Below are 9257 nucleotides of genomic sequence, written 5' to 3' on the forward strand. Positions count from 1 at the left end.
GTGCAAATAGAATCTGCTAATATAAAGTATAGATGGCATCTGATTACTATTTACTCTTATTGCAAAGAACTGATACTTTTACATGGTGTAAATAGAATATATTGCTATTTTCACTTAGTGTAAGCATCTATCACTATTTGCACTTAATGCAAATAGCCTCTACCTTAACTCATTATATATTGAATATCATGAAGAGTAGTCATCAGAAAATCTATGTCAGATTGTAGAAGAAAAAAATATTTGCCAAAGGGTCTTTCATTTTGACAACAATGATCCAATCTCTTTCTCATTCATTTTCTATTTTTCAAGCCACCTGGGGCAGTGGTTTAGATTTTGGCAAGCGCTCCTCTCTTTTTACCCAGGTACCTTTTGATGTTTCCGAGGGTCCTCATAGACTAAAGGTCCAACCCACTTGTCTCCCAAACACACAGATGAGTCATAAAATTCAATAAGACCATTATTGAATAGCTCAGCTCACAGACTCTTCCTGTGCTTTTGTAACATTGCTACTTCTTTGTGATTGATGTTGCCAACATAAACTGTATTAGACAGACCAATTAATTAGCAGATATTTGCCATCACCATCAGCTGATAACCAGTAATAATTATACAGTTTTGCTTATGAATAACCAGTTGATAGAATCAATTATATCCAACAGAATAAATGAAGTGCTTGAAGTTATGTTAAGGCAGCATAATTTCTTCAAGTAATCAAATGTAAACTGCTCAAATTACTAGCACTAGCGTCTTCACTGCATGATTATTAGATATAAAGCATTAATATTGAATGCTGTTGGAGTTTAAATGAGAAGCAGGCATGTAATTAAAATGAGTAAATTAATTATATTGTTTTCTTTAAGCCTGATTTTGTGTTTATATTTGATTGTAGAGACTTATTAAAGCTTCTACAGTTATCCAGTCAACATTAGTGAGCATTTTTGTCTTTTTTCTTGACAATATTGTTGTTTGATTAGTATTAATAACATAACACACAGTAGCAGTTCTATTAAGCTGCATTTACACTGCAAGACCTAATGCACAGATCCAATTTTTAATCTGATTTTTTTTCAATTACATGGCCGCATTAAATGGTATCTTGATGAGCATGTGCACTTCACATACCCGTTAGCACAAATACGCATGTATTTGTACAAAATCGCTTTTCGTATTTTAATATTGGCTTTAGTACTTTTGAGATCCCTTGCACTGGCCCTATATGACTATCCATTTCTTCTTAACAAATCCCATGACACTTTAAGTAAAGCAGTTTTTTTAAGTAGCTGTGCATTCTGCTGGTGCCTATGCAAAAGCCATTCGCTCTGCTCAAGGGAATATGGGGAAGTGGATTAATTGTGGCATACAAAGAGCTTTAAACCCGAGCCGCTGACACAACGCATCTCATTATCACTTGAGAGTCGGCCCTGCATTTGACGTTGTTTATTTATTTTGCTTCCTGTCAGGAGTCTCTTTGTAAAATCTCTTCGTCTGTCACACCGGCAGAGCTCTCTTGTCACTAATGTTCACTTAGTGCTCGGTGACGGTAATCGCGCTTGGTTGCTCTTTACTATCTGTAAGCGTTCACTAATTCACCCCTTTAAAAGCAATGAACTCCGGTCGTTCAGTGGAAATACATGGTGACTCGTTTCAGCAGGATTTGTCATTGTGTGTGAGGGTAAGAGGGATGAGAACACAACAAAAATAGTTTTTAAATCACTATTTTTGTCATGTTTTCTAATATAATGTCTGAAAATCCTTTAAACAAGATCAGTTTACTTGAGAAGCAAACCTGTATTGGATAGTACGATTTCATAGAATATATCAGGGAGATATTATGCCCTTTTTGAAAGTTTTGATTTTATTTTTGGAGTCTTCTAGAACAGGCTTTCATTGAATGATCAAAAAACACTATTTTTCACATATTTTACATTGGTGCAGCACCTCTCTTCCCAGTCTGTCAGTAACGCCAAAGTCCCTTTCAAGTCTGTTCACACGGCAGCCATATTTGCAATGCCTCTGGGCAGCTATTTCAGGCATCCGAAACCAAGTCCTATCTATTTGAATGAGGGAATCCTGAAATCTCAAACTGCTTGGCAAATCAGCAACAAAATCTGACATAAACAGACCCATAAATTACATTTATTATGCACAGTCCTAAACACGACTCTCAGGTTTCTGTGGGAACCGGAGCTTCTAATGGCTTCTTCTAATTGGCTCTTTCACTTTGAAGGCGGGACATATTCCACCATATTGCACATTGCAGATTCTCCCATTCATAACTAATAAGAGAGAACCATCTTTCTATATCTATAGTCTTTTGTAACACTCTGTTTAGTTCCTGTCTCTAGGAAGCCCCTCTTCTGAAAAGTGCACTGTGCTCTGATTGGTCAGCTGGACCATTGTGTTGTGATTGGTCAACTGCTTATAGCTTGTTTCTGAAATGTCACACCCCTTACCACAAACTGACTACTAATGTAACTTAATTGGGAATATTGTGACGTGTTCATTCCCGGAAGAAAACACAAGACTACTATCAAGCGTTTCAGAGAGTTCAGGAACAGTTCTTACTGATAAAGAGTACTTTGTAACTTTACATTTTTCATGCTCAAACAGCAACATTACACACTAAAGACAAAACAAAATGTAAAAATCAAAAAAATATAAAAAAAACCATAATGGGTCCTCTTTGGTTTTTAGAAAATATACTGTATATATTATCAAAATTATGTTGTTCCAAATCTGTATGGCTTTCTCTGGAAATAAATATTAGGTATTTTAAAGATTATTTTCCATATGAAGATAGTTTATAGTGATCATAGCTGTTAAGCTCCAAAATTAATGATAAAATCACCATAAATGTAGAATTTATGAATGTGTAGAATTAAATGTAGAGTTTATATGATAGAAACAGAACCAAATCAAGTTTTCAGTGGTTTGAGCTCGCTATGACCAAATCAGTTTTATTCTTTAACCAATTGTTCAATTTGTGAAAATTTGGTTCATTGAAAAGATCCAGCTCAAAAGAATGATTCATTCACTGATTCATGTGAATCAAAAAGAATGATCCATGATTCCTTAAGCATAAACTACACAAGAAACTAATTTGTCAATGAGTTTAGGAAAAATTACCAGTCAGTATTTTATCAGTATTTGTTGTCAAGTTTTCCGGTAAAATTGCATTATTTTTTGCAGTACACATGAGGCATGTTTCTCCACAGCAGCTCTCCCAGAGTCACGGCATGAAAAGGAAAGGCATATTTGCTTGTGTCACTTATCATAGGAATAGCTGCAGAAGCCTATGCGGGGGTTTGTGTGTGTGCGTGTGTGTGTGTGTGTATGCATGTGTGTGTTCTGCCACTTGTGTATACACAGAGTGAGTCACCAGCGAGCACAGCACACACACTGGGAAGCAAGACAGATGCTGGGTTTGCACTCGGTGTAAAAAGCTATTACCCCTACCAGCGCGGTGCCTCTTTGAAAACGAGGCGCCACGAGGCAGCTTCTAAATGCAGACGGAAGCAGGGCTTAAAGAGGAAGTCGCGAGTGGGCTGAGAACGATGAGGGAATGAGGGATGTTGGAATGTGTGCATGTCTCTTGGTGGTAGAATCATTATCGGAGATATTTTATGACTATTTAATGACTCTTGTGGTGAGGGGGTGGTTTAATTACTCTAATTAAAGGGAGTGTTCACCCAAAAATGAAAAATTTCATTATTTACTCACCTTCATGTCTTTCATTTATCCTTGGAATGCACTATAGGTTCAATAGATATTGATGAATATCATGATTGCTTTTTTTTTTTTTTTCTCCATAAAAGAAACTGAATTAAGACAGGGACTATCAAGCTATACAGAATGACAAGAAACACCATAAAAGTAGTCCATACTATATGACTAATGTGCAATATTCAGAGTCATACAATAGCTTTTTGTGATCAAAAAAGACCAAAATGTAAGTTGTTTGAAAATCAAAAATGGAAGAAGTATGTCAGATTCGTGAACGAATTATTATTTAGAATCTGATCCTCTAAATGAATCGTTATTGCAGTTCCAGTCTGAATGATTAATTCTGTGAACATTCTTCATGAGAGCAGTAGCAATGTTTGATTCATGAACAAATCATTATTTTGATTCGGATCTTTTTAATGAAACTTTAATTTAGTTCCAGTTTGAATGATTGTTCACACTTTACAGTAGGGTCCCATTAGTTAACATTAGTAAAATCATTAACTAACATTAAATAACAATGAGCAATACACTTGTTACAGTATCTATTCATGTTTGTTAACATTAATAAAAATAAAACTGTTCATTGTTAGTTTATGTTAAGTCAGGTTCATTAAATAATGTTTACATCAACTAATGTAGTTAACTAGTGTTAACAAATGGAACCTTACTGTAAAGAGTTATCAAATTATTTATTCACTAAAAATTCTTAATGACAGAAGCAATGACTGATTCGTGAATAAATAATTTTTTAATCAGATCTTTTCAATGAATTAATTCCATTTGAGTCTGAATGATTCATTCAGAAATCTGACTGATTCTGTTTTTGAGTTCTATGATAACAACTTAAGTTTTCTTGTCACAAAAAGCTTCAAAAGACTACAACACACTTGGAATATAGTCAAATTTTATGGTGCTTTTGCATGATTTTTTGAAGCTTGAATTCACTAGTCGTGTAGAATAACACAAGTCGTGTCACTCGTATTGTTTTGAATGGGAGAAAGTGAATGCACAATATGGCGGAATAAGTCCCGCCTTCTAAATAAGAGCCAATCGCCGACTGGTAAAGTCATCGCGTCATTGCAGCGGCTGTTAGAAGCACCGGTTTCTATAGAAACAGTCAGAGACGCGCATTTAGGTCATAATTCCAGCGTTTGGAAAAAAAATAATTATATGACAGTTGTCAGATTCCATTGGTTATTTCAAATATGAAATTTAAGCGAAAGCTTGGTGAACAGCTTTGGAGAATTTGATGTTTCCCCATTCAAAGAGATAGGAGCTGCATGATGCCCAGGATGCCTGAGAGGCATTTCAAAGATGGTCGCCGAGTGAAATGACTTGTCTTAAAGGGACTTTGATTATATTTGCATGAAAAAGAATAACCAGTAAAAACTTCAGATTTTCTTATTATGTGTCCTACTGAGAAAAGTAAGTCATACAGACTTGAGGATGAGTAAATAATGAGAAAAATGTTCATTTTTGAATAAACTATCCCTTTAATGATGATTTAACGACTGTTGATGGCTTAATTAAGAATCTTCAACTTGTCTCATTCTTGTCTCGCTCTACTTTACCCCCAACAGGTCCCTCACCAGATGAGCACTCTGACCTTCTACAGGTATGAGCAGCCCATAGTGGACTACTGCCAGGCGCATCAACCCCTGCGGCTCAACATGAGCTACGACGGTCCCCCGCAAAGCCTGGAGGGGCTGGAGGAGCTTCCCCCCCGCGAGAGGAGCACCATCCAGACTGTGGCCCTTCCGGCAGTGCCCACCATCAAAACGGGCACCGCGGGACCCTGCTCCCCACCGAGCCAGAGAGCGACCATGGAGGGGCCCAGCATCCCCTACCCCACCACAGAACGCTCCATTAACTATCCAACAACAGAACGTTCCACCAGCACCCTCACTTTTAGACGCTAACAGCCCCGCTCGTATAGCAAGGCATGTTGGATAATTTCAAAAGAGGCTGTGCCTGGGTGGTGATCCACATTCTGCCGGCATTAACGCAGCTGCGCGTCTGAAAACTGTGCATACTGCTGTGCACTAACTGTTTCTCGTGAATATAGAGAAGTGAAAATCATTCCCATGACGTCGCTGGAGGACACGAGGATCTGGCATACGGTACACTTCTATTTTGGAGTGTAGCGTATCCTGGAAAATAGGATTCCATTTGTTTGTTTTTTTCCATCTTTTCTTTGTTCCGAATCAAAGGCCAGTACATGTTTTGTTGTCCCGGTTCTGCTCAAAGGCAAATTGAAATCCAATGCAACATGCATGAGACGTTAAACGTGGCTTTGGTTTCATTCAGCCCTCGCTCTGTGCCGACGCTACATGACGCCTTCTCTGAGGAGTAGATAATGGTGATTCTCTCATGCTGAGTGAAGAATGAATAGGAATGTGCAATAAACAAGGCTTTTTTTGACCAGGGAGAGAGTGTGAGAATGAGAGAATGAAAAGAAACAAATTAATGTTCACCAGAGCTCAAAGGCCTCTCGCTGTTATTTTCATTTAGTTGCCAGGGAGTGCTCATAAATGCTGTCATTATTTGATTAAAAAGACAGATCTGTCCAGACATGAGCATGTCAGATGGAAGATCTCTTGAGTATATAAAAAAGCATTCATTAAAATTGAAATGAAGTCTCACACGGCAAGGTCTTTCAGTGTGCACATGTACCAAAGATCAAGCTTCTTTAAATGTACATAAAGCTTGTGTTTCTTTTCAAAATGTATTCAAATTAATCAGTGTGTGTCTAAAGCATACTGTAATGTGTGGGCCAGCGGTGTTTACGACTGACAACATGTTGCCTGATTTTTATTTCTGCAGAATTCAATACTGAAATGCAGAGTGAAAAACATCAAGCTTTGTGTTTGAAGGCTACCTGTTAACTAGATAGTGTATGTGTGTTTGCTTGTGAGTGTGTATGTGTTTTTTAAGTTCAAAAGCTGAAGTGTGTAATTTCTGCAACCACTAGTGTCAAAAATAATAACACTCTTTATCTGCCATTGGTGAGGCAAACAGAAAACCACACCCCCAAATGTACACTATTGGTTGAGCCGGTGTTGCTACAGTATGTTGGCTGTTCAAACAAACAATCTATGTTTTGATGTTTCTGCTAAATCAACCGCTTGTTCATACTTTCTACTAAATACTAGTTGTCTCTGCATTTTGCTAGAAATTACACACTTCAGCTTCAAGAGGAAAGAATCCTAAGATGGCGGAGGAAACGTACCTCACTCGGATAGAATGCTGGAGTTACCGTACAGTGGCAGAAACACCTTCTTCGCAAGTATGCAACACATCGCAAGCGCACTGTCCTGTTGTACACGCTGTTGTGACAAACCTCCAGATGGTGGCATTACGCTGGATGTGTTATTATTGAGGTAGCTAGCTATGTGTCATCGAAGAGTGTTCTCTTCAAACTGTTGATACGCTATGACAGTAATAGACCTAAATGGAAAAACTGATTGTGGAAATGCTGACAATTGTATTTATTTTTTGGCACGCAACAATGTGTGAAATGGAGCTTAGCTAGAAGAGTTTACATTCACATACTTGTGTAAAACATGTTTCTGACCAAAATGATTTTTCTGAACCATTTTCAAATGGCTTTTTAATTATCTAAGAAAATGATCTAACAATAGCAAAGCTAGAACCTCTAATAAGAGCCTCCAGTTGTATAGAAGAGCTGAATAAACCAGGATTTCCCAAACTTTTCTTTAATTGAGTTCAGAAAGAGGTGGACAGTCACCTCAGGTCATGGAGTGTTAACAAAGAGATTTTCTGACCCTAGATGTCACTCAACAAAGCAGCTACACAGATGAAATTGCTATAATTAAATGAAACAGCAAGACATATGGGAGACCGGGGACAACTGCAATTGAAATTTTCCTTTATAACTCGGACTACTGCTACAAATCTACATGACATGTTTTGATGTAAGAAATGTATATATGTGCCAAATGTAATAATATCATTAAACTGAATTTAATACAAGTTGTCAGAGTGTTATGGGTTTGATTGTGACAGTGACTTGGGGCAATCATAACACATAACACAAAAAAATTTATTAACCCACTGTATGTCCAATAAGAGCAAACATCAAAATAATAGTATTATTGATCTAATACATGTAGTAAGAGTTTTCACCTTTAGATGGTACATCTTTTAGATGTCAGGAATAATGTTTAAAACAAAGTGGGAAAAATGCCTTTTACTAAAATGTATTATTCGTTTAATTTATTATTTATTAAAGTGAAATGATCATACTTTTCCTCAGGCAGAAAGTGATCTCTACTAAACATGTGCTGAATACGTGTTGCAATAGCCTCCGGTCTCCCATAGTCACCAAGGGCCTGTTCATTTTTAGTTTGAGCTCAGATTAAGGTGACCAGATGCTCCTGGTGTGGCTTTTATTTGAACTTTAGACTATTACCAGTCTAATAGACTACTATAGTCATTCATTAGTCACATTACATTGATTCTGTATCACTCAGTTTGCAGTTTCACACACTGTTGTTCAGCAGAGCATTTTGATCAAGGAACTCTCTGGCATTGCAAGCCATTGTCCGGTTTGGTTTTTCTTTCTTTTAACCCTCAAAGGACTTTTGAATTACATGAAAACGTGGAATTATTGCCTGTAAACTCTGATTTTTTTTTTTTTCACCCTGTGTGCCTGTGCGTTTGGACTTCACACAATGAATGTGGACATGGTACCTCACCAACGGTTAGTGTGGATATTGCAAATTTCAACCTGTTCAAAGCCTCCGGAACAACGGCTGGTGGTGACATCATCACCGTCTTCTCGGGAGCCACGGTAACCACTTTGGCCCCTTCAGAACTCTACTTTGGCATGTTTGTAATTGACACGGATCGATAAAACGCAATGCTCCACCAAGACGTCACAGGAAGTATGGTGGAGAGCTGGCGAGGTAAGAAATTTCACACTGTCATGTCTCAAACTCTTCGAGAGAACTGACGCTGTCAAGACGATCAAAGACATTTTGAAACATGTCCTGATGGTCTCCGGCACCAGTTATCTTCACATGTTTATCTTGTAAATAGAGAGTATAAAGAAACATATTGTTTTGCTTCTTTTGACACAAGTTTTGTGAAAAGGACAGAAGCCTCAGCTGTTTAAACGCGCATCCTGATCAAAGAATACGCTTCTAGAAAGACTCGATATGATTCCTCATTTGGAAGATTGATATTTTTCTATCTGCTGTCTCAGTCAGTTCCTCATCTCATTAGCATCATAGATTTTCATATTCTTTGTATCACTTTATTGCTGACATCTGTTTGGGAATTGAAAGATTGATATCAGTGCTCATTTTAACATCATATATACTTTGATTCTGCTATGTGCCCTAAGCTTTGTGATCCACCACCAGCCCTCTCTCTTTCTCCTTGGTTTGTATTTGAGAAGCCCAGGCAAATTAAAATAATATCTACTTGTTCAGTGAGAGTGGCTTATACTTTGCTCCGAGGCTTCATGCATGATGTATCAAGTAAAGGCTTGATGTTGTTAGGTAAAT

At 37.6% G+C, this 9257-nt stretch overlaps 1 protein-coding gene across 3 annotated transcripts in view; it reads left to right on the plus strand.

The window, feature by feature from the left end:
• Positions 1-7753, plus strand: part of LOC137028822 (leucine-rich repeat transmembrane neuronal protein 4) — a 117860-nt gene extending 110107 nt beyond the window's left edge. The window contains exon 4 of one of the 3 annotated variants that reach the window (XR_010896203.1): positions 5307-5438. Coding sequence is in view for 1 of the 3 variants with exons in the window: in XM_067398094.1 (XP_067254195.1) it covers positions 5307-5645 (339 nt within the window). In the remaining 2 variants the exon portion in view is untranslated. Of the gene's footprint in view, positions 1-5306 lie in introns of all 3 variants that reach the window. The other 2 variants (XR_010896205.1, XM_067398094.1) reach the window with 2 other exon arrangements.
• The last annotated feature ends 1504 nt before the right edge of the window (positions 7754-9257 follow it).

The sequence above is a fragment of the Chanodichthys erythropterus genome, chromosome 10, assembly GCF_024489055.1.
Source record: "Chanodichthys erythropterus isolate Z2021 chromosome 10, ASM2448905v1, whole genome shotgun sequence".
In the NCBI taxonomy this organism is placed as follows: domain Eukaryota; kingdom Metazoa; phylum Chordata; class Actinopteri; order Cypriniformes; family Xenocyprididae; genus Chanodichthys; species Chanodichthys erythropterus.